Here is a 23,426-nt window from a genome sequence, read left to right as displayed (position 1 = left end):
AGGTCAGGGGGGAGACGGAGCCCCAACCCTCCCGCCCCTCGAGCCCGTCCCCAGCTGACCTGCGGCAGCCACGGTCCTCGGGGGTCCCTTGGTCTCCCACAGTCTTCCTGGCCTCCCTGGAGGGGCCACACCCTGTAGGGCCGGGCCGGTGGGGATGGGGCCCAGCCTCGCACATCAGACGTGCCTCATCCTCTGTTTCTCCTTCCGCGTCTCCTCCACGTGCGCCCAGACCTGGAGGTTCTCGGGCTCCTGTTCTGCCCTTCCAGGGAGATGGTGGAGAAGGAGGCCTGGGACAGCAGGCTCATCTGAGGCCACCCCCTCCTAGGAGCCACGGTCTGTGGAGCTGGTCCAGCCTCCCCAGAGTGGACGTGGAGCCCCGCCATCCTGCAGGCATCTCGTCACCCCTGTGTCTGGGAGACCCAGGGCCCTGCTCACTCCCTCTCCCCAGAGGTAACTGTGGCTCACGGACAGTAGAAATTCCCGGGATCATGGTGATACCACAAAAAATAAGCCTTCATTTGTTATGCGTTGGGTAGGGCAAGGAAGGTTGAATAGTGAGTTTGGTGTTATTGGAATTTCTCTGATGAACTTGGACAGTCCCAGTGTGGTCCGTAAGCAGAAACTAACCCCAAGAACCCCAAAGGCAATCCTCCTGGGTGATGGGGTCAGCAGCATGAGCTGAGGGCTGGAGGTCAGCTCACGGCTGGAGCTAGAAGCTCCTTGAACATGGCCCCCCAGGTGCTGGCCTCTGAGTACGACCTGTTAGACCCGCAAGCGCAGACCTCACGGGCTTGACTGCAGGGAGGGCTGGCATGAGCTTGCTTATAGTGTAACCAGGGAGAGGCGGTCGGAGCGTGGCAGACTGTCACGCTAATGAGGTCCCCACTTGACCTTGACCCAAGCAAGGGAACGGAACTGAAGGAATGATATGAGAACCTGCCAGTTCTCATAGAGCGGGTCCCTACAGATCAAGTCAACCTGCAGGATTCTCAATTTCTGGGCAGAGTGAGGCCATCTGGAGAGACTAAACGTCTGCTAAAGAGAGAACACGGGGCTTGAGTGAAGAATTAGAAAAATGAAAGGGATGTGTCCACAGTGTCTATGAAACTGACGACACGGATCATACTCATTACCATTCACTCGAGAAACATTTACAGGGTCTTCCCTGGTGGTCCAGTGGGTAAGATCTTGAGCTCCCAATACAGGGGACCCAGGTTCGATCCCTGGCCAGGGAACTAGATCCTGTATGCTGCACCTAAGAATTTTCACACTGAAGCTAAACATTTGGCATTTTGCAACCAGGACCCAGGGCAGCCAAATAAATAAATAAAAATTTTTTCAATAAAAATAAAAAAATAAACAGGGTATATTAATCAGTTAAAAAAAAAAAAAAAGACAGACAGAAAGAAAGAACATTTACTAACATCTGCTATTTTGCCAGGACCCTTTTCTGGACACTGACCACATCAAGGTGTATAAGATAAAAGGTCTCTCCCTTCGTAAGCCCAGAATATTTCCTGGGATAGATAATCAAGTAAACAGAGAGTAATGCGAAACCATGACAAAGGCAGGGACAGAGGCTTACCTTCTGGTTGTGTGCGCTGGGGAGGGGATGGTAAAGAACAACTGGACCAAATAGCATGCTAAATAGTCATAAACGTCCTGGGAAAAGAGAAAGCAAGAAAAGGAACAAGAAGGGAGGGAAGGGACGTTGCTGTTGTAAACAGGATGATGACAGGGCGACACGTGAGCAGGGACTGGTAGGAAGTGAGGGAGTGGCCCTGCAGTCCTATGGGGGAAGAGGAAACTGTGGGTGCAAAGGCCCTGAGGCAGAAACGCGCCTGTTGTGTTCCTGAGCCCAGCCGGGAGGCCAGCCACGCTGCCGCAGTAACCCAGGAGGACAGAGGTGAGGAGGGAGGCCGAGAGGATGACGTCATTCACTCTGATTAGGGTTCGCAAGAGAGGAATGATGGGATCCGACTTCAGTCTCTTGTTTTTCTTTAAAGCTGGGGTCAAGCAAGGACTTTTTTTTCCCCTTGCTGCTCACGGGCTTTTTCTAGCTGCAGCGAGCAGGGGCTCCTCGCCCTCGCGGCACAGGCTTCTCACGGCGGAGGCTTCTCATAGCAGTGGCTTCTCTAGTTGTGCAGCACAGGCTCTGGGCGCGTGGGCTTCAGTACTTGCAGCACTCAGGCGCAGTACTTGCGGTGCATGGGCTTAGTTGCCCCGCAGCATGTCCGGAATCTTCCAGGACCAGGGATTGAACTGGTTTTCCCTGTACTGGCAGGCGGATTCTTAAGCACTGGATCACCAGAGAAGTCCCCGGCTTTGGTTTTAGGAGAACCGCCCTGCTTGCTGTGTTGAGAACAGCCTGGTGGGAATAAGAGCAGAAGTAGGAGGACCAGACAGGCCGTGACGGAAATCTGGGATAAAGAGGAGAGGGGCTTGGGACGGCGTGGGAAGACGTGACCAGATCTGGACATATTTTGGAGATAGGATAGAACCCACAGGATTTGCTGATGGCTCGAATTTAGAGAATGAGAGGAAGAGAGGAGAAAGGAAGGCTACATGTTATTGTGTTGGGATTTTTAAAAAATCAGTTTTATGGAGGTATGGGCTGCCCTCGTGGCTCAGATAGTAAAGAATCCGCCTGCAATGCAAGAGACCTGGGTTCAAGCCCTGGATAGGGAAGATACCCTGAAGAAGTGAATGGGTTACCCACTCCAGTATTGCCCAGAGAACCCCATGGACAGAGGAGCCTGGTGGGCTACAGTCCATGGGGTCCCAAAGAGTCAGACACGACTAAGAGACTAACACTTCCACTTTCACTTCATGGAGATACAGTTTACACAGAATAAAAGTCATCATTTTTTAAAAAATGCAATTCTTTTTTTAAAAAAATATATTTATTTTGGCTGCCCAGGTTTTAGTTGTGGCATGCGGGATCTAGTTCTCTGACCAGGCATGGCGCCCAGTTCCCATACACTGGGAACGCAGTCTTAGCGCTCCAGAAAAGTCCCCTTGAAATCACCATTTTTAATAAACTCTAGTTCTACAAGTTTTGATAAATGCATCCAGTCAGGTAACCATCACTGCCATCAAGATAGAAGCCAGTTCTGTCATTATGTAAAAATCCCCCCATGCGCCTTTGGGGGCAGTCCTTCCCCCATCCCAGCCCCCGGCAACCACCCGGCTGCTCTCTGGCCCTGCAGCGCTGTCTCTTCCACCACAGCGTCGCATAGATGGAATCGTGGTGCAGGGCCTCTGGAGTTCCGCTGTCTCCCCTCCGCAGCATGTGCTTAAAATTCACTGTGTTGTGTGTGCATGCGTGCGCACAGAGTCGCGTCAGTCGTGTCCGACTCTGTGATCCTATGCACTGTAGCCCGCCAGGCTCCTCTGTCCATGGGATTCTCCAGGCAAGAATACTGGAGAGGGTTGCCATGCCCTCCTCCAGGGGACCTTCCCGATCCAGGGATGGAACCCAAGTCTCTTACAGCTCCTGCATTAGCAGGTAGATTCTTTACCACTAACACCACCTGAGAAGCCCCATGTGGTGTATAGTTTGCTCCTTTATGCTGATGAGTAGAATTCTGCTGAACGGATGGACCACAGTTTGCTTATCACAGTTTGCAACTTGGGTTGCTTTCACTTTTTGTCAATTCTGAATAAAGCTGTTATGAATATCTGCAGACAGATTTTGTGTGAATATGTTCTCTTCTATCTTGGATCGGTCTTAGGGGTAGGATTGCTGAGAGGATATTCAACCTTATATGAAACAGTGAGCATCTTTTCCACAGGGGTGAGGTCACTTCTCACTTCAGTTGCTAGGTGTCCTTGCCGACCCTAGGCGTTGTCCGTATTCTGAGGTTCCTAAACTGAGCGGTCGGAAGGAAGGAAGCCTTGTGCTGAGATGGGAAATTCTATCAGTGCAGCAAGTTTGAGAGGAAATATTGGGATTTGTTTGGAGTCATAATAAGGTTGAGATGGCTATACGATACGATATGTACAAGGGGATGTTGAGTATTTGAGTGGACATGGGAGAGAGAACTCTGGAGTCACCTTTATGGATGGTGAGCAGAACTGAGAAACCAGATGCTATCACCCAGGGATGCAAGGAGGTGAAGGAGCAGAGAAGCCCCAGCACTGATGGGGCATCCACCACGGAGAGGGTGAGAAAGTGAGGAAGAACCAGCAAAATAGACTATGTTCTGTGAAAGTGATTATTCCCTACTCAGCATGAATTGAGACAACTGTGTCCCCGAAAACTGGCATTTGCCCTTGTTTGTCTGTGTGTGATTGTTTCGTAGCTGCCAACAGGAAATCAGACCCACGCGTTCATTGGGTCAAGGTTGAGAGGTGATGCAGATGAACTCGGCCCCCACAGTGTGACACATGCCGCCCTCCCCCGTGCCCTGGTTGCACTCTTACTCACTAGCTCACTGCCAGTCTGCCTGGTGTCGTCACGTGAGGTCTAAGGCTGCAGGCTTTGAAGGTCCTACTCACAGCCCAGTCCTAGTTCCCGTGAGCTACTTTGTGATGCAAACCATTCTCTCTACCTTTATGTAGAATCCCACACTCCCCAGGCAGTCTGGGGAGCTTGGGGAGATGTTGCCCTTGGCCTGGAGACTGGTGAGCTCATAAGGGCACCATCAACAGGGGCAATGATGAAATAATTCCTTCAGTTGCCACCTCAGGCTGCAGCATTGACTGGGAGGCTTTGAGCAGGAAAGGGAGAGAAAAAAAAAAAAAAAGACTTGCTCTTTTAATATTTATTTATTTACTTACTTTTTAATTTGGCTATGTGGGGGCTTAGTTGCTGTAACCCCTGCATTGCTAGGTGGATTCTCAAAAAGACTTGATAATCTGCTCTTGAGTAAGCACGATATGAAAGCCTGAAACTAACGGGAGCACCCCCTGAAGGTCCAAAGCTCTTGTGGGCAGCTGTGAGCGCAAAAGCTTTATAATCTGTTTCCATAACAATGAAAAGAGTTTTCTGTAAAAAGCCAAAATTTTCCTGTAAATCTAAAACTATTCAAAAACAGAGGGTCTGACACTGGTATATCAGTTCCAGAAGCATTTAGCTGCAGTAAAAGAATATCTAACCAGCAGTGGCTTAATAGCACACAAGAAGGATAGAGGCAGATTCTCAACCACATCCCTACACCCGCAGCTTCTGAATCTTTGTTCACTGCCAATTTAGCACATCAATTCGTAGCCTCATGGTGATAAGATGTCTGCTAAAGGCTAGGTATTACATCTGCATCTTAGAAGGAGGATGGTGGGAAAGGATCATGCTAGCTGAATAGGTCCCTTCTATCAGAAAAGCAACAACAACAAAGTCTTCCCAAGAAACCACCCATCAGATGTCTGCTTCCATGGCGAACTTGCAGGAGACTTTGGAAGGGAGTATCTAGCTTTCCCTGTCTCTTTGGTAGAGGAAGCAAGGCAGGGGCATTGGAATGGGTTTTGCCTTAGCCAACCAAAGGAGTCTGACACCAAGGGGGCTCAAAGGTGTGGCCTTCTCAGGGGCTTCGGTTGGGACGGCATCGGAGGTAGGGGTGGAGGGTGGCGAGGGATGGGGCATGGGGGAAACTGAGGCACAAGAAGCAGGAGCCAGAGAACAAAGATGGAGACAGAGAAAGGGTAAACGGACAGGGGCAGGGTGTGGGGGAGTGAGGAGCAGAGGGAGAGCCTGGCGGATAGAGGGGAAACCGAGGCAGGGAGGAGGGCGACGGACGAGGTGGTGGAGGACTGAGCCCAGAGAGGCGGGAAGGGGATGAGGAAAGCATGGCGACAAAGAGGGACCAGGTCACAGAGGGAGAGGCCACACCTGAGCCACCTGCTCACTTCCCAGGCCGGCTCCCAGGCCAGATTAGCGTTTGTTTACTCGCTTAACATTTCTTTATTTATTGGGCTGTCCCAGGTCTCAGCGGCGGCACGCAGGAGCCCCACTGTAATACGCGGGCCTCTCTAGCTGCGGCACGCAGCTCTAGAGCGTTTGGGCTCACTAGTTGCAACATGTGGGCTTAGTTGCCCCGAGGCATGTGAAATCCTAGTTCCCCAGCCAAGGATCAAACCCAAGTCCCCTGCAAGGGAAGGCGGATTCTTAATTACCGGGCCAACAGGGAAGTCCCAGTGTGTGTGAATAAGAGCAACCCCACAGCATTTACCTTGATCTGATATTAACCAGATGCGTGAGTGGGTGCCAAGTTGACTCAGGCATGTTTGACTCTTTTCCACCCCATGGACTGACTGCAGCCTCCCAGGCTCCTCTGCTGATGGGATTCTCCAGGCAAGAATACTGGGGTGGGTTGCCGTGCCTTCCTCTAGGGGATTTTTCTGATAACCCAGGGATCGAAACTGAGCCTCCTGTGTCTCCTACATTGCACCCAAATTCTATATCACTGAGTCACCAGGGAAGCCCAGTATTAACACGGGGGTGATAAAAAAATACGAACAGAAGTCTTAAAACAGTGCTGCCAGTAAAGGATACCTACCTACCATCCACGTCGGTACTGCCTTCTCAAGTCCACCACACTGACATTTCTCACTGGGGACCCTGGAGCAGCCACACATCTCTGTCCTCTTCATGGCTGGGCCTACGTGTCTTCCTGTTGGAAAAAATCTCTCGCACACACTCATCAAACCAACCAGCCAGCCCTCTCTCTGCACGCTGGGAAGCCTGGGTGGGGCTGGCACAGGGTCCCAGAAAGGGTTTGGCCTCCCAGGCCCTGGGAGGCAAGGCAGGCGGTGGGAAAGGGGAGCCTGCGTGAGCACTAGCTGGTCCCAGGCAGACCCCCTGGTGGCCTAGGACTGGGCTCCCAGCCCCACCCGTGGGGACAGCTGAGGTGACTCAAGGCTCCCCCCGGCCCCTAAGCAGAGGCCTGCTGTCTCATTGTTTTTCTCCTTCGTCCTTCTGAGGGAGGATTCAGAGAGTTGGCACTGAGTCATTCACTGAGTCAGCTCCTGGGAGCCCTGGCTGCCTCAGCCCAAATCTGAGACACCTGGTTCTGCCCGGCGGGCGGAGGGGGACACCCCACTCTCTTGTGTGTTTGGGGGGTTCTCTCAGCCAGCCCCATTTCAGAAATTCAACAGGCAGGTTGTGGGCCTGCCTGGCCCTGCAGCCCCCACCTAGCTTTCAGGTGACAGAGCTGGGCCTCCTGTCTCCTCTCCCTGCTGGCCTCCCTGGTGGGAGGGGGTTATAAAAGGCCAGCGCCAAGGTCAGAGGTCAGGATGTTGACTCCCAGGTGGGTAGGACACCTGGCTCCCTGGCCAGGCCACCATCCATACTGCTACCTGCCTGCCCCCATTTTAACCCCAACCGGACCCCTGCTGACCAGTGTCCACTACCCAGGGGAAAAAAACAGGAACTGGGGAATAAATAATAATAAACAAACGGGTTTCCCTGGTGGCTCAGACGGTAAAGAATCTGCCTGCAATGCCAGAGGCCAGGGATGGATCCCTGGGTCGGGAAGATCCCCTGGAGAAGGAAATGGCAACCCACTCCAGTATTCTTGCCTGGAGAATCCCATGGACAGGGGAGCCTGGCGGACTACAGTCCTTGGTGTCGCAGAGTTGGACACGACTGAACGACTCAGAACGGGGAATAAATAATTTATTGAAGTTGGAGGAATAAATAAGATATGTGGGTGCGGTTACAAATAACTGTAAAAAGCATTGACGTGTATGTACACACAGGCGCTCCGGGCCTAAGGGGTGGGGCCTGAGCCCGGAGAGGGGCGGGGCCTCCCGCGGAGGCGATCCGGCGCCGGGTCGCGGGCGCCCCCCGGAGGTAGACGGCTTATTTACAGCGGAGGAGACCGCGAGAGGTCGCCCCTGGTCCCTAGTCCGCGCGGCGCTTCTCGGCCCCGCGCCCCCAGGGCCCAGCCCCGGCGGCCTGTGGGCCCGCCCCGCTGCGAGCGCCCGCGGAGCTGCACCCCCTGCACGATCCTCTGCACCCAGGAGCGGTGGGCGGCCAGACTGATGTAGACCCCGGGCCGGTTGCGCTCCGCACAGCCCTCGCCCCAGCTGATGACGCCCGCCAGCAGCCAGGTGCCCTCGACCTGGCACATCAGGGGGCCTCCGGAGTCGCCCTGAGGAGAGGAAGGAAGGTGAGGGGCCCGCGTGAGCCAAGGGGTAGGCAGAGCCCAGCACCCGCGCCGCAGCAGGTGGCGGACGGGCCATTTCTCCAGACCTCGGGGCCTGGACCAGCGAGGTCCTAACTAGCGCCCCGGGGCAGGGAGGCCCCCCCCCCCCCCCCCCGTCCCAGGCTCACTCCTGGTGAGAAGCACAGAGCTGGAGGCACGGAGCGAGGGCTGTGATCTGCCTCACTGATGAGGAAGCCACGCTCAGAAAGAAGAGTGTCTCAGACCAGCTGTGCAAGGTCCCACAGTCCGCCATCCTCCTCCCTGTAGCCTGCTGGGGGCAGGGGGCCAGGACCATAGCACCCACTCCTTGGATGCGGCTCCCTGAGAATGGGGTCAGGCACACCCCATTCTCACCATGTCTCACTACGTCAGACGTATGAACAAAGGCAAGAACAGCTGAGCCAGGCTGGGGCCGGGTTCTGTAGGCATCTCTCTAGGGGGACTGCCAGGTCAGGGCAGATTCTAGACGGAGGCCCAGCAAGGTGAGGGGTGTTGGAGCTGAGTGGGGCAGGGCCCGGGAAGGAGGCAGGTGCTCACCAGACAGGCGTCACGCTCCCCCTCCAGGTAGCCAGCACACAGCATGTCCTCGGTGATGGCACCCTGCCCAGCTCCCCGCCAGTACAGGCGGCCGCAGGTGGCCGAGTCGATGATGGGGACCTTCAGCTTCTGGAGGGTCTGAGGGTGGGGCAGGGGCACTGGGGGCAGAGAGGAGAGAGTCAGGCTTGGGAGGCTCTCCTGCTGGCCTCCTCAGTCCCCTCCAAACCCCTTAGGAGCATTTCTCAAAGGGTAAATGGATCAACTCTGTCAGGCTCGGCCACGATGCCCGTGGAAAACTCAAATTCCAGGACTCCACTCTGGACCTACTGAATCCTAAAGGAATGTGCAGCCTGAAATTCTGAACCTTTAATGAGATCTCTGATGCCCGCAAGAAGGTTCAAACCAATGACCCTGCTTGTCCCGTCTCAGGCACTACTTTATCCAGCTTGAGGACTGCTACAGACTAACGGCCACTTGGTGTTGAATGTTATCTGGACTTGATAACTTGATATCCCCATTCCCTAGAGGGATTGCAGACCCTAGGGTTGGTTGGTCACTTTCCCCAGTCCACAAATCCAACTTTCACAGGAGCCCCTGAGAATGACCGTGGGGAGGCTGGGTGAAACTTCAGTGTCAGTGGGATTCCTCAGATGCCCAAAATGGTGTCATTTCTCTTAATTCTTCTGAAATCTGGTTAAAGTCCCATTCTCTTACATTTTGTCCTTTCTTAGTCTCTCCTCTCTCCCTCTCTCTTTCTACACACACACACACACACACACACACACACACACACACATTACAGCTTTTCTGCTTCTTACTTTCTAATCTGCTTTGTGTTCTAGATGAGGTTTTCCAAACTTTCAGACTTGGTTTGTCAATTATATTTTACTCTTATGGGGAAGACTCTTGAGACTCCCTTGGACTGCAAGGAGATCCAACCAGTCCATTCTGAAGGAGATCAGCCCTGGATGTTCTTTGGAAGGAATGATGCTAAAGCTGAAACTCCAGTACTTTGGCCACCTCATGTAAAGAGTTGACTCATTGGAAAAGACTCTGATGCTGGGAGGGATTGGGGGCAAGAGGAAAAGGGGACGACAGAGGATGAGATGGCTGGATGGCATCACCGACTCGATGGACGTGAGTTTGAGTGAACTCCAGGAGATGGTGATAGACAGGGAGGCCTGGTGTGCTGTGATTCATGGGGTCACAAAGAGTCAGACACGACTGAGCGACTGAACTGAACTGAACTGAACTGAACTGATGGAGAATTGCATGTTTTCCTGGGAATTTTGCCTGCAATTGTGTCATGATGCCACCAGGGGGCACCTACTTCTGACTTGGAATCTCAGGGCTGTTTTCTCATTCTCCGGGTTAGGCTTGGCCCCACAGAAATCTCTAGTGTATGTGTGCTCAGTCACTAAGTGGTGTCTGACTCTTTGCGACCCCATGGACTGTAGCCCTCCAGGCTCCTCTGTCCTTGGGATTTCCCAGGCAAGAATACTGGAGCAGGTTACCATTCCCTTCTCCAGGGGATCTGTCCATCCCAGGGATCGAAGCAGCATCTCCTGTGTCTCCTGCCTTGGCAGGCGAATTTTTAACCCCTGAGCTACCTGAGAAGCCCCAGAAGCCTATTAGTCTTTCCTATATCACTTCATAGCTTGGCTGATCTGGCAGTCAGAACACAGCTTAAGTTACCTTTTAACTAGAACTGATCTGAAGTTGTCTACCTTTGTTTCTAGGTCATCACATTTCTGGGCTGCAGACCATCTTTTTTCCTCTGGATCATGCTCGGCCCCTGGCCTCTGTTCTTTGCCACTCATGGGACCTGTATCTCCCAGTGTTTGCTACCCTCTGTCCCCACCCACCCCCGCCCCGGAAGAAGCCGCACCTCCATCTTGGACGCTCCCCCAGCCGGCAATCCAGCAGTCGGTATCCGGAGAGAGCTGGACGGTGGAGTCGGGCAGGCAGATGGGCAGGACGCGCTCAGAGAACTGGATGGCGTGCTCCAGGTGCACCAGGGCGATGTCAGCGCGGGAGCCCTCCTTCCAGGAGTACACAGGGTGGGGCTGCGCCCAGGCGATACCCACCTCCTGGGACCTCGGGCCAGGGTTCCCCAGCTGCCAGGCCCCCAGCAGTACAGAGAACTGGGTTGGTTTGTCCAGATTACTAAAAGGAAGAGGGTGGGGGGTTGGCATCAGCCAGGAACTGCTGGGTGGCCAGGAAGGGCCTGGGAAGGGTTTCTGGGGAATGGCATGCATATGAAGGCCCCTGGCGTGCAAAAGGGGGGCAACCCTGGTGGCTCAGTGGTAAAGAACCTGTCTGCAATGCAGGAGACAGGGATTTGATCCCTGGGTCAGGACGAACCCCTGGAGAAGGGAATGGCTACCCACTCCAATATTCTTGTCTGGGAAATCCCATGGACATTGGAGCCTGGAAGGGTCCATGGGGTCACAGAGAGCCAGACAGTCCTGGGCACACAGGCACTGCGTGCAAAAGAGGCTTCTGGGCGGAAGCCGGAGCTCTCCTGAGGGGCCCAGGACCGGACGGGGGCCTGGAAACCGGGGCTGGGTGGGCAGCCTGGGGTCTGGGATACTGAGTGGAGGGGCGGGCGGAGCGCACGTACTCCTTGAAGCAGTGGGCGGCCGTGAGCACCCAGCGGCTGGTGAGCAGGGAGCCCGCGCAGTGGTGGGTGCCGTTCTTCCGGATGCTCACGACCCAGGGCCACTCGGCGTCGGAGCTGTCCTCGCCCCCCACAATCCGGTTCAGCTGCAGGCGCTTCCCGCAGGCTGGGGGGCCTGGCGGTGGGGGGGGATCTGTCAGACTCTGAGCACTGTCCGTCCCCCTTCCAACTCCCCTTCCTGGCTTCGAGCACCGAGACCTGTGCGCCGCTCTCCCCTCAACCTGGCCCAGCCGCCTGCCTGCCTGACCCTTCCGTCCTCTGCCCTCCCCGAGCTGGGCACTTCGTCCTCTAGTCCCCTGGTCCTTTCACCTGCTGGGGCAGCTCAGTCACCCCCTGCTACACACACACACACACACACACACACACACACACACACACACACACACCACCTCTCCTCCTTGACCCTTTGGGCCTCCTCCCCTGCGTGCCTTCTTCTCCAGCTCAAACCCCCTCCTGCCCCACTGCCCACTCCTGACCTGCCCCCCACAGACAGACACACAGGCTTCCTCGCTCCCCCGCTTTCCTGAGGTCAGTTCAGACTCACCAGCCGTCTTGACAGCATCCAGTGTGGCTGAGGGCAAGAGAAAGAAAGGGTCAGGCCGGTGGAGGGGCTTTCTGGTGCCCTGAGACCCTCCCCAGTGGCTGAGTCCCAGGGCCTCAGGGTTGCGCTGCCGGGTGGGGCATTTCCTGGAGCCTAGGCAGGGCTGGCAGAAACCTCAGGCCCTGGCTGTGAGCGGCGGCCTCGGCCTCCCCATAGCTTTGTGTCCAGCCTGTGCCCTGGGGGCTATGGGGGCCAGGTCTGGGGTGGGGGTCTCATGGTGGGTGAGCATGAGAACTCCCTTGCAGGCCCCAGGTCCAGATGCTGCCTCCCCAGCAGTGAACCGAGGAGACGGGGGAGACAGGAGTGGAAGGGAAGAGGGTAAAGCAGAAGCCGAGCCAAGAGCCCTGAGCGCTGACCGGGCCTCCGGGCACCTGCAGTGCTTCCTGTGCTTCTCATGGCTGCAGGGGAAACTGAGGCTCAGAGCAGGCAAATTACAAAACAGAGAGAGCGAGACAGCAGAGGAGAGGAGAGGAGGGACTCAGCAGGACCAGGGAGGAAGTGGGGGGTGGGCAGTGGGGGAGGCCCAGGCCAGCAGGCCCGCAGGACTCACCTGGAGCGGCCAGAATCAACAGGGAGGCCAGGACCCCGAGGCAGGGCGCCCGCAGGGTGGGGGGAGTCGCGGGAACCACCATGGCGCGGCGATGGGAGTGCCCGGTTCCCCCGCAGGCCGCCCCAGGTTTTATCCTGGGAGGCGGAATGCCGTCGGACCAGTCCCCCGAGTGAGTGGCAGTAGGTCATAGGGAGGGGTGGGGCTTCCGGGAGGAAATAAGCCGTTAAGGGGTCTGGGGGGTGGGCTTCCAGCTGCGCCCTCTACCTGGGGCCTGCGTGGGGCTCTGCAGGGGCAAGCGGCGACCCTGGGCCCCGGGGTCTAGGCTGGGCCTTTTCGTTGACTGGGGGGACGGGGCAGAGGAAGGCCCCCCAAGCTTGAAAGGGAGGCGCCAGACCCTGCGGGCCGGGACGCTGGGTGTGGGCTGTTGGGTAGGCCCCGGGGCCTCAGGGAGGTGGGGGCTGGCGAGGGGCTGCCAGAGGCTCCCTAACGGGCCCTGTGACTCAGCGGGAGACCTGGCCCAGCCCGTTAACCCACTTCCCGAAGGCCCATGAATCAGGCCCCCAGGAGCCACCTGTCCCGGGTCCCCCTTCCTGTGGGCCCCGTCACTGGGCAGCCAGAGGACTCATCTCACCTGGATGTCCAGGATGCCTAGGCGGGGCAGCAGCTGTCCAGGCAGCGGAGACAGTCGTGGCTGCCTGCAGAGGCCAGGAGGCCCCACAACCCCCCAGCCCCTGGTCTCCCGGGACCACCGCCCCCACCCCACCCCCGACTCCTCACAGGGTGAGAGGGCTGCTGGGTGGTGCTTGATGGCGAGCCCCAGGGGCGGGGGTGGTGTTGGATCCAAGTACTTCCCTGAGGAGCCTGCCCGCCTGATCCCAGAGCCCCGACCTTGCAGTCCACCCTCCAGACACCCGCACCCCAAGCAAGAGGAGCGGGGCTGTCTCCAAAACAAACTGTGTATCTCTGACCTTCCGTCATTTCATCCACAAACTTTGTGCTGGCCTTCTCCGTGAATGGACATAACAGGAGGTAAACCAGTCCCTCCTAAAGGAAATCAACCCTGATTATTCATTGGAAGGACTGATGCTGAAGCTGAAGCTCCAATCCTTTGGCCACCTGATGTGAAGAACTGACTCACTGGAAAAGACCCCGATGCTGGGAAAGATTGAGGGCGGGAGGAGAAGGGGACGGCAGAGGATGAGATGGTTTAATGGCATCACCGATTCAATGGACATGAATTTGAACAAACTCCAGGAAATAGTGAAGGACAGGGAAGTCTGGTCCATGAGGTCAAAAAGAGTCAGACCCGACTTAGCAACTACTCTGTTTCATCAGCTGTGCTAACGCCTATGACTGTGTGGATCATAACAAACTGTGGAAAGCTCTTAAAGAGATGGGAATATCAGATGATCTTACCTGTGTCCTGAGAAACCTGTATGCAGGTCAAGAAGCAACAGTTAGAACCCTGTATGGAACAACTGATTGGTTCAGGATTGAGAAAGGAGTGCGACTGGCCTGTCTGCTGTCACCCTGTTTATTTAACCTGTACACTGAGCTCATCATGAGAAATACCGGGCTGGATGAGTTACAAGCTGGAATCAAGATAAGCAGGAGAAACGTCAACAGCCTCAGATATGCAGATGATACCACTCTAATGGCAGAAAGCAAAGAGGAACTAAAGAACCTCCTGATGAGGGTGAAGGAGGAGAGTGAAAAAGCCAGCTTAAAACTAAATATTAAAGAAAACTAAGACCACGGCCTCTGACTCCATCACTTCGTGGCAAATAGAAGGGGAAAGGGTGGAAGCAGAGATCGATTTCCTCTTCGTGGGCTCTGTAATCACCGTGGACGGTGGCTGCAGCCATGAAAACAACAATAGCCACCTCCTTTAACCTGCAAAGTCTCCATTATTATTCCCATTCTGCAGATGAGCAAACTGAGCCCACTTAGGGAGGTTAGTGACCTACCCAAGGTCTCCCGGCTGGTGAGTGGAGGAACCCAGAGGTGAACCCCGTTTCGGAGCCCAGTCCAGTAGATGGACCAACCGGGCTCAGAAGTGCTGGATAGGTGGCAGCCCAGGGGAGGGACCTGATGTTGGCAGGGGACGAGGGCAGCGAGCGAGGGCTGCCCAGAAAGAGGACCTTGAATGGGAGGCTGGGACTTCCCTGGCCGTCCAGTGGTTAAGAATCTGCCTGCCAGTGCAGGGGAAACCTGTTCAGCCCCTGGTCCTGGAAGATCCCACATGCCTCGGAGCAACTAAGTCCACGAGCCGCAGCGCCTGTGCCCTCGCGCCCTAGAGCCCACGCTCCGCAACAAGAGAAGCCACCGGCTTGAGAACACGCTTCAAGGAGAAGCAGGCCCCGCTCGCCGCAACTGGAGAAGCCCATGCAGAGCGATGAAGCCCCTCACAGCCAGGAGTAAATAATTTTCCTTTTTAAATGGGGGAGGCTGAAGGAGAGGCTGGACTTGACCCTTCAGAGGCTGGGGATGGGGGCTGCGGGGGAGGGAAGCCCGAGGTTGGGGGAGAGAGAGAGGGAGTAAGCGCCTGGTGGGTGAGTCGGGGCGCTGGGAGGGCCTACCGTGAGGGTCCTCAGTGGGCAGACTGCCCACCAGGGCTTCTCCCGACCCCACGGCTTAGCCAGCACACATCCTGCACCCCCCCAGAGCCTGCCCACCTTCTCAGGCTGTTAGGGCTTCTGAGAGCCTGCGAGACTCCCTGGAGATGGTCGGTACCAAGGTCGGTCCTTGGTATCTTACTGGCCCCTGCTTCAGTGGGGCAGGCAGGAGGCAGCTGGATCCAGAGATGCCCTCCTGCCGCGTGGAGGCTCCTGCCCCACTCTACCCGAAGCCAAGGCCAGGGTGGGGTGCCCAAGCCTGAACGGCCCCTGGCAGACTCACCTCTGTCCAAGGACTGCGGGCAGGGAGACTGTGGGGAGACAGGGTGGCCCGGGTGAGGGGAGCCTCCACTGGGAGCCAGGCCGCAATGCCAGCGGGGTAAGGGGAGGGCATCTCTCCAGCCCCCTCCCCCACCCACTCTCTGTCCTGGGTCTATCCCTGCGCCCCTCATGCTCCCCCAGCCCACTGCCTTCCTGCAACTAAGGCGGCTGGCCTCCCTAGCTCACCCTGCAGGCATTTACTGGGCACCTGCTGTGTGCCAGGTCCTGGGCTGACATTAGGTCCTACCCTCAGGCTGCACACATCTCCCGGGGGTGGGAGGCAGGTGAGCAGGTAATGACGGCACGATGTCCTGGGCTGATGGGCACAGAGGCCTGGGACTGCTGTAGGAGGGAGGGGGTGGAGGGTGTGGACCCTGGAGGGCCCTCCTGAGGATGGGTGTCCTGTGCTGTGACTCCCAGAGGGAGGGACGGTGAGGAGGCTTCCCACGGACCTGGGTTGGTACTTGGTGCCCACTGGTGCTCAGTGGATGCTTGTCGAGTGAATAAACAAGTGAGGGAGACTTGAGTCTGGAGAATTCCACTGGGGACCGGCTGCGCCACCTCCTGCCTCTCTGGTTCCTCTCTGTGCCAGCTTCTCCTGCCATTCTGCTCTACTGCCCAGGTGACCCAAGGGGCAGGCATGTGCCCTGAGATGTTGCTGTCCTTGAGACAGGGTGGCCAGGAAGATGGGGAGAAAAGGAAGTCCAGAAAAGCCAGTGGAAAATTCCTGGCACAAGTCCTGGAAAAGGGACCCCCAGATCGGCTCCCCAGTTCCCAAGGAGTGGAGCCCTTGCTCTGATCCAGCATTCATTCAAACAGAATATTCATCGAGTCCCCACCTCGACCCCGCTGTATGCCAGATGCATGCCAGGCAATCTGGCTGGGCATCTCTTCACCGGGGCTGGAGACAGATGGGCAGCCCACCCTGCCACCCCATCTCTGTGTGCCTGCCAGGCCGCCTCGGGCCACTGGTGAATTTGCAGGTAGCTGGGGGTGGCAGGGTAGGGCTGCAGAGGTACCCGAGGGCAAGCCGCCAGAGCCAGCAGAGCTCAGTCCAAAGGAGCATCTTGCACCCCACCCCTCCCCCGGCATCTCAGCTGTGGGCACTGGCCGGGCAGGGCACACATCCCTTGATGTGATTGATAATGATCGGGAGTATCCCGTCAGTGTCCAGCGAAGTCTACCGAACACCTGCTGTGATATAGCCGAGAACAATCCTGAAGCCATCCTGCCCCTGTGGCAGAGATGCTGGTGGGGACAGAAGAAATAACATGAGTGAATAAACCGTTTAATCTAGAAAATCCCATGGATGGAGGAGCCTGGTAGGCTGCAGTCCATGTGGTCGCTAAGAGTCGGACACGACTGAGCTACTTCTCTTTCACTTTTCACTTTCATGCATTGGAAAAGGAAATGGCAACCCACTCCAGTGTTCTTGCCTGGAGAATCCCAGGGACGGCGGAGCCTGGTGGGCTGCCATCCATGGGGTCGCAGAGTCGGACACAATTGAAGTGACTTACCAGCCGCAGCAGCAGCAGCAGCTGCTCGAGTCTATGGGGGTAAACCAAAGCCGGAAGGCGCTCTGGTGAAGGGGTGGGGATGGCAGGGGGTATGGGAGGCGGGGGGCGGGATTGTCATCTTAAGTGAGGAGCCTGGGACAGTGCAGCCTTGAGCTGAGGCTGGCAGGACAGGGCCAAGATCAGAGCCCATTCCAGCTGTAGGAGGAGCCAACTCAGAGGCCCGGGTGAGACTTCCCTGGTGGTCGAGTGGTTAAGACTTCGCCTGCCAATGTGGGGAGCACGGGTTCAATTCCTGCTCAGGGATGGAAGACCCCACATGCCGCATGGCCACCAAAAGCTCGGGCGGGTGGGACTGGGGGTGGCCTGGCCCGGCCGCCTGGCCACCCCATGGAGGTGACTCTGAGCCTGGCTCCAGAGTGCGAGCTGGGGACTCTAGAAGAGGTGGGAAGAGCGTTCCGGGGTGAGAGGCCTCACGGCTCAGGGCACAGGCACAAAGTGCTCGGGACAGAGGCCCCCGGACCACCAGGGTCCTCGTGGACCCACCCACAGAAGGGAGCCTTGTCTTGGGGGCAGGAGCCGCGCAGACAGAAACCCAGCAGACAGTGCTGGGCGGCGGGACCTGCTCTCCCTTCTGGGGCTCATTCTCACGCCGTGGGGCCCTGGCTCTGAGGGTGGGTCTCTGAGCGGGGGAGGAGAGCCTCAGGGGTCGGGTGGGGTGGGGGCCATGCTGAACTCCAGGCTGCCCGCCGGGCTCTGAGATCAGCATGGCTGTGCACCAGGGTGGAATCCAGCCCTCCAGTCAGACCTGCACTGTTGTATTTGTTTTTTTCAATTGGCCAAATCCACACAGAAAAAAAAAAAAAGCCTGGGGGATTCCCTGGCGGTCCAGTGGTTAAGACTCCACGCTTCCAATGCAGGGGCACAGGTTCGATCTCTGGTCAGGGAGCTGGATTCCCCATGCCACGTGGTGTGGCCAAGAAAGCAAAGAAGTCTGTGTTTTGGCCAGTGCTGATGTGAACGCGACGTACAAGCGCCTGAGTCCCTGCTTGCACACTCATGTCCATGGCGGCCAGAAAGGTGGAACAATCCAGTGTCCCCCAGTGGGTGAATGGGTAGAGAAAGGGTGGTCCGTTGTGTCCTATTCAGCACAAAAAGGAAAGAAGCGTTGACCCCCGCTACAACACCGCTGAACCTTACGGCATTATTTCCGGACAAACAGGCCGGACACAAGAGGACAAGCACTGCATTATTCGCAGGCTGAGGTCCTTGGAGCAGCTAAACTCAGAAAGCAGAGGGCGGGGGGAGGGGCAACGGAGTTGGTGTCTGACTGGGAGGGAGTTTATTTGAGAAGATGAACAGTTCTGGAGATGGAGGGCTGCCCAACACTGAACGTACTCAATGCCATCGGCTATACACGTGCACATGGTTAAAATGGTAAATCTTCTGTATATTTCACTACAACTGAAAGATGGAGAAAGAAATGTGAATGTCTACCTTTTCATGAACCTCAGGAGCGGAGGCAACCCCGGGCCCCGCTGGGCTGAGAGGTCTGAATCCATCCCAACCTACCCCCACCCCTGCATTCTGTGGTGCTGCTCAGGCCATTGTGACTCTGGGCATCTCTGCTCTCGGAGGGCAGGGCCTGGGACAGAACAGAAGCTCTGTCCCCATCGGGTGATGAGTAAGCTCCCAGGGCAAGCAGAGCACTCTGAAGGGGCCAGGGACACAGCAGCGGCTTCTTGCAACCAGGCCTCAGTTTACCCATCTGTGTAGAGGGCCTGTCAGCACCACCATGCCTCATGATCCTGCAGGCGAAGGGCTGGTGGCTGCACCGGGCTGAGTGCCGACTGAGCAGCGGTCAGGCTGTGCAGTCTGCAGGCAAGGTTGTCTGGGGCACTAGTGGTTTTGAGGAAAGTGGCCTGGCTGGTCTCAGGGACACTGCTCAGTTCAGTCAGTTCAGTCGCTCAGTCGTGTCTGACTCTTTGTGACCCTATTGGCTGCAGCACGCCAGGCTTCCCTGTCCATCACCAAACCCTGGAGCTTACCAAACTCATGTCCATTGAGTCGGTGATGCTATCCAATCATCTCATCCTCTGTTGTCCCCTTCTCCTCCCACCTTCAATCTTTCCTAACATCAGGGTCTTTTCAAATGAGTCAGTTCTTCATGTCAGGTGGCCAAAGGATTGGAGTTTCAGCTTCAGCATCAGTCCTTCCAATGAACACCCAGGACTGATCTCCTTTAGAATGGACTGGTTGGATCTCCTTGCAGTCCAAGGGACTCTCAAGAGTCTTCTCCAACACCACAGTTCAAAAGCATCAATTCTTCGGCGCTCAGCTTTCTTTATAGTCCAACTCTCACATCCATATGTGACTACTGGAAAAACCATAGCATTGACTAGATGGACCTTAGTCGGCAAAGTAATGTCTCTGTTTTTTAATATGCTGTCTAGGTTGGTCATAACTTTCCTTCTAAAGAGCAAGCATCTTTTAATTTCATGGCTGCAGTCACCATCTGCAGTGATTTTGGAGCCCTCAAAGATAAAGTCTGCCACTGTTTCCACTGTTTCTCCATCTATTTGCCATGAACTGAGGGCACCAGACGCCATGATCTTCGTTTTCTGAATGTTGAGTTTAAGCCAACTTTTTCACTTTCCTCTTTCATTTTTATCAAGAGGTTCTTTAGTTCTTCTTTGCTTTCTGCCATAAGTGTGTCATCTGCATACCTGAGGTTATTGATATTTCTCCCAGCAATCTTGATTCCAGCTTATGCTTCATCCAGTCCAGCGTTTCTCATGATGTACTCTGCATGTAAGTTAAATAAGCAGGGTGACAATATACAGCCTTGACGTACTCCTTTCCTGACTTAGAACCAGTCTGTTGTTCCATGTCCAGTTCTAACTGTTGCTTACAGATTTCTCAGGAGGCAGGTCAGGACGTCTGGTATTCCCATCTTTTTAAGAATTTTCCACAGCTTGTTGTGACACCAGCTGACATTCTGTCACCTTCCCAACCAGGACTCCCTTCTTTCTTTCTAACACACTTCTGAACTGTCCTGGGAGCTCAGGTGTTGCAGAAACCAGTACTCGAGAAACCAAGCCCCACACTCAGAGAGTTGGAGAACTCAGGTTTATTATGCCAGCGGGCCCAGAGGAGTTAACACTCCAAGCTCTGAACCTTGGACAAAGGGGTTACAGAGTTTTGATACATGAACAGGCATGATTAAACGGGTTTTTGGGTTTGCAGGGGTTGAGTGATTGCAAAGAGCAGGACAAGGGTGAGTGAAATAATCTCCAGCTTCTAGCATTGTGAGTCCCCACTTTCCGAGACCTACGTGATCCAGACTTTGCAAGGAGCAAGCTGAGGCAGCAGGACCAGGAGGTTAAGGGAAATTTTACCGTTTCCTCTTCATTCCCCCCTCTTGATGTTTCTGTCACTCGTAGAAAGCATCATCTCATGTTTTGGTAGGACATGCAGAGTTCCCCATCGTTCAGGGGGCTATATTGAGCTGTTACCATTTGTAACTTGATGGATTTAATTCAAGAAGTTATGAACTGGGAAATAGCACTGAGAATACAAGGGCCAAAGAGAGCACTGGGAAGAACATGAGAGAGGACCGGTTAAAGGGAGAAGCCACGATGCCCAGCTCCAGATGTTGTTCCAGTGACCCCAGGAATTTGCTGGCTCCTCTCTCCTTTTTCTGATTCGTTCCCTTAGCTGTTGGGCCATGTCCCTGACTGTTCCTGATTGGTTTACATAAAAGCAACATTCTTCATTTAAGAAGAGGCAGAGTCCCCCCTTTTCAGCTCTCAGTAGGTCTAGCCCTCTCCTATTCTGTAAAACCGCCTCAGCCAGGGAGTCTGGCTGGTCCTGTAAGGCCACTAAAGAACTGGCCACTCTCTCAATGCCGTCTGTGACGTCCTTGGATAGTGTATGGTAGAAGGTGGTTGATGAAGCGATTCCTCCTGTTCCCATACCTGTCCCAGCAGTGATTCCCAGACCAACTAGTAGGGGTATAAACTGGACGGCTCTTTTTGACCGTGCATGTGCTGTTACAGGTACGGTGAGAGTCTGGTTGTTAGGGCCAATATTCATCTGGGGAGTGAGGAAAGCTAAGGCGCAGATACCCATCCAGTTGACAGGTAGACATAAGTAAGCATCTGGCCCATGAAGAAAAGGCCTGGATGGGGCAGCACCATATTGTGTTTGTGCGAAGATGAGTGGGCCACTCACCTTTTAAAGTTTGATTGCATCGGTCCCTGGCTAAATGGCCTACAGGTTCAGCTCCTCCATCATTCATAGAGCATTCTGGAGCCTGTGGGTCTACAGGAGTCCCCGTGGGTGTTGCATTATTCAGTGGTACTGGTGTGGCTAAGTACCGTGGAGCGCCTAAGGATGAGCAAAGCCAGCAGCAGCCCCCGACCAGCTGGGGCTGGTGTCGTTAGCAAGGAGATGAGTTGCATTGCATACCCGGTACAGACAGGGGTCTGGGGGCGGTGAACTCTGTGACCTGGTCACGCTGCCAGCAGGCAGAGCCTGATTTTTTAGGGCAAAGTTGGTCCGTGATTTTGTTTGTGTTATTGTCCCTGTCCAGGAGGTTCTTCCATTTGGCAGACAGACACCTGTTCTGGGTTGTAACATCTGCATGGCACTTGGGGGTAGATGGAGGCGCAGGGGCATGGTGGCGATGCCATGGTGTCGGGATGCCACCCGGGGTTTGGATCCTCTGGTGGAGGAAAGGCAGTGGCAGTGGGGGGAGTGACTGGAAACATTTTCGGCGCCCAGGCCCCTGGACATACAGCACATGGTCATGGAGGCAGCGGGTGATTGGCCTATAGGACTGGCTATCTATACATTGTTCTAGCTGTTGGTTAAGTAAGCGATTTTCCGAGGGTTGACTGTTATGTTGACAGGTTCATGATGGATAAGGAATGGCACCATGTCACAGCAAGGAACACCGAAGGGCTGCAAAGCAGCCTGCCCATAACAGATGACTGAACACTAGCAGAAGGTTTTCCCCCATCTTTGGGTTGTTATGGCTATAGCAACTGAGCCTATTGTGAAGAGGGGTTGGCTATACTGTGAGCAATTTAGTTAGTAGGGAGAATCGCTCATAAAAGACATCCAATAAGAATGAGGCTTCCCACTCTGATGAGATAACAGACAGCTAACCACAGCTTCTGACCCAAATCCCAGTCCTGGGGTGTGACTGAAGCTAGTCCTGTAGCGAAGAGCACAGCAATAATAGCAATCAGGGGTAGAGCCAGGGTTGACAATGAAAATCCACTGATATTTTCATAGCTGGATCCTCGAGTTTCTGCTGTGCGTTGACCAGCCAGCTGCCGGCATGTGGCTGGAGCAAGCTGAAGAATTCTCATGCTTCTGCTGTGCGTGGGCTGCTCAGCTTCCGGAGTGACTAGAGCAGGGCTCAGCGTCTTCCGTGGGTGAGGGCTGTTGGAACCAGACCTGGAGGAGGTTTTTGGGGTCCTGAACTGCTTTCCAGCTGTCCTCATCACAGGAAGCTGCTGCCTTCTTGACTCTGGTGTGGTGGGTCCAAGGGATGACGCCTATAACTTCAACAGCAGTAGGGGTTGCCAGGACGACCATGCGAAGGCCTGTCCAAACTGGCTGAAGTGGGTTTTTTTTTCTAATCTAACCCATACCTCATCTCCTGGCTGATAGGGATGAAGCCAATTGCCCAGATGAATGGGTATTCTTTCTAAGGTTTATCGGAAGGTACGGTGGAAGACTTTCCCAGGGCCTGGAGGCGTCAGGACATCTCCAGGTCAGCTAGTTGTTGGTGGTCTCCCTTGACCTTTCCTATCTCGGGGGTGGTCTCCCGTATAAGATCCCAAAGGGAGAAGAGCCTGAGGACCTCGGGATGCATTTACGGAGGGAGGTGAGAGTGCCCAGAATGATAAGGCAGCTTGTTCTAGTGCTGTCCGGGTGTTGCCCGGGGGGTATTCTTGAACGACTGTAGCGGGAATTTCTAATCATGTACTTTCACAGTCTTGAGAAATTTCATAGAAATAGCACCTGGAAGCACATCATATATTAAGAAACTGTGTTGATGATATATCAACAATGATGAAAACCATTTTTCATGTTTTTCTTAGAATAATTGCCTTGTTACAGACCCCAAGGCCAGACGCAGAAGGGAGTTATGACTGGGATCGTGAAAGCATGGACCTTGGAACACTGGGTTGGCGTCAGGTATGAACGCTGCCCACGCACTTGCTGATTGTTCCCGAGACTTTCCCAGGAGGGAATGGCCTGGGGTAAAAACAAGGGGATCTGGACTGTGTCGGTGTAGTGTCTTGGGAAGATAGATCAAAGAGAGTTTTGTAGTCTGCAGTCAGGAATAAAAGCTGGACGCAGAGTGGACTCTGCACCTCAGCCCAATAGAGGCTGCAGGCCCCTGACCCATTGCAGCAGATTTCATGTTCTCTTTTCATTCTCGTCAC

At 55.1% G+C, this 23,426-nt stretch overlaps 1 protein-coding gene and 2 long non-coding RNA genes across 3 annotated transcripts in view; 1 reads left to right on the top strand and 2 right to left on the bottom strand.

Moving 5' to 3' along the window:
• The first annotated feature begins 970 nt into the window (after window positions 1-970).
• Window positions 971-23,426, top strand: part of LOC121817842 (uncharacterized) — a 32,587-nt gene continuing 10,131 nt past the window's right edge. Inside the window, exons 1-2 of the long non-coding RNA XR_006057908.2 lie at window positions 971-1,906; window positions 10,421-23,175. This is a non-coding gene — a long non-coding RNA (uncharacterized LOC121817842). The remainder of the gene's footprint in view (window positions 1,907-10,420; window positions 23,176-23,426) is intronic.
• Window positions 1,411-6,610, bottom strand: LOC132658574 (uncharacterized). Its single transcript, XR_009598389.1, has 2 exons — window positions 6,495-6,610; window positions 1,411-2,368 (listed from the first exon to the last, which is right to left on the bottom strand). It is a non-coding gene; the product is annotated as an uncharacterized LOC132658574 (long non-coding RNA).
• On the bottom strand, window positions 7,596-12,615 carry PRSS22 (serine protease 22). Its single transcript, XM_027961954.2, has 6 exons — window positions 12,513-12,615; window positions 11,906-11,932; window positions 11,305-11,476; window positions 10,570-10,847; window positions 8,682-8,839; window positions 7,596-8,090 (listed from the first exon to the last, which is right to left on the bottom strand). The coding sequence occupies exons 1-6, from the start codon at window positions 12,592-12,594 to the stop codon at window positions 7,803-7,805; spliced, it is 1,005 nt and encodes a 334-aa protein (XP_027817755.2). The 5' UTR covers window positions 12,595-12,615; the 3' UTR covers window positions 7,596-7,802.

Source organism: Ovis aries, chromosome 24 (assembly GCF_016772045.2).
Source record: "Ovis aries strain OAR_USU_Benz2616 breed Rambouillet chromosome 24, ARS-UI_Ramb_v3.0, whole genome shotgun sequence".
In the NCBI taxonomy this organism is placed as follows: domain Eukaryota; kingdom Metazoa; phylum Chordata; class Mammalia; order Artiodactyla; family Bovidae; genus Ovis; species Ovis aries.
The sequence above is the reverse complement of the archived record's forward strand: the minus strand, read 5'-3'. Positions and strand labels throughout refer to the sequence as shown.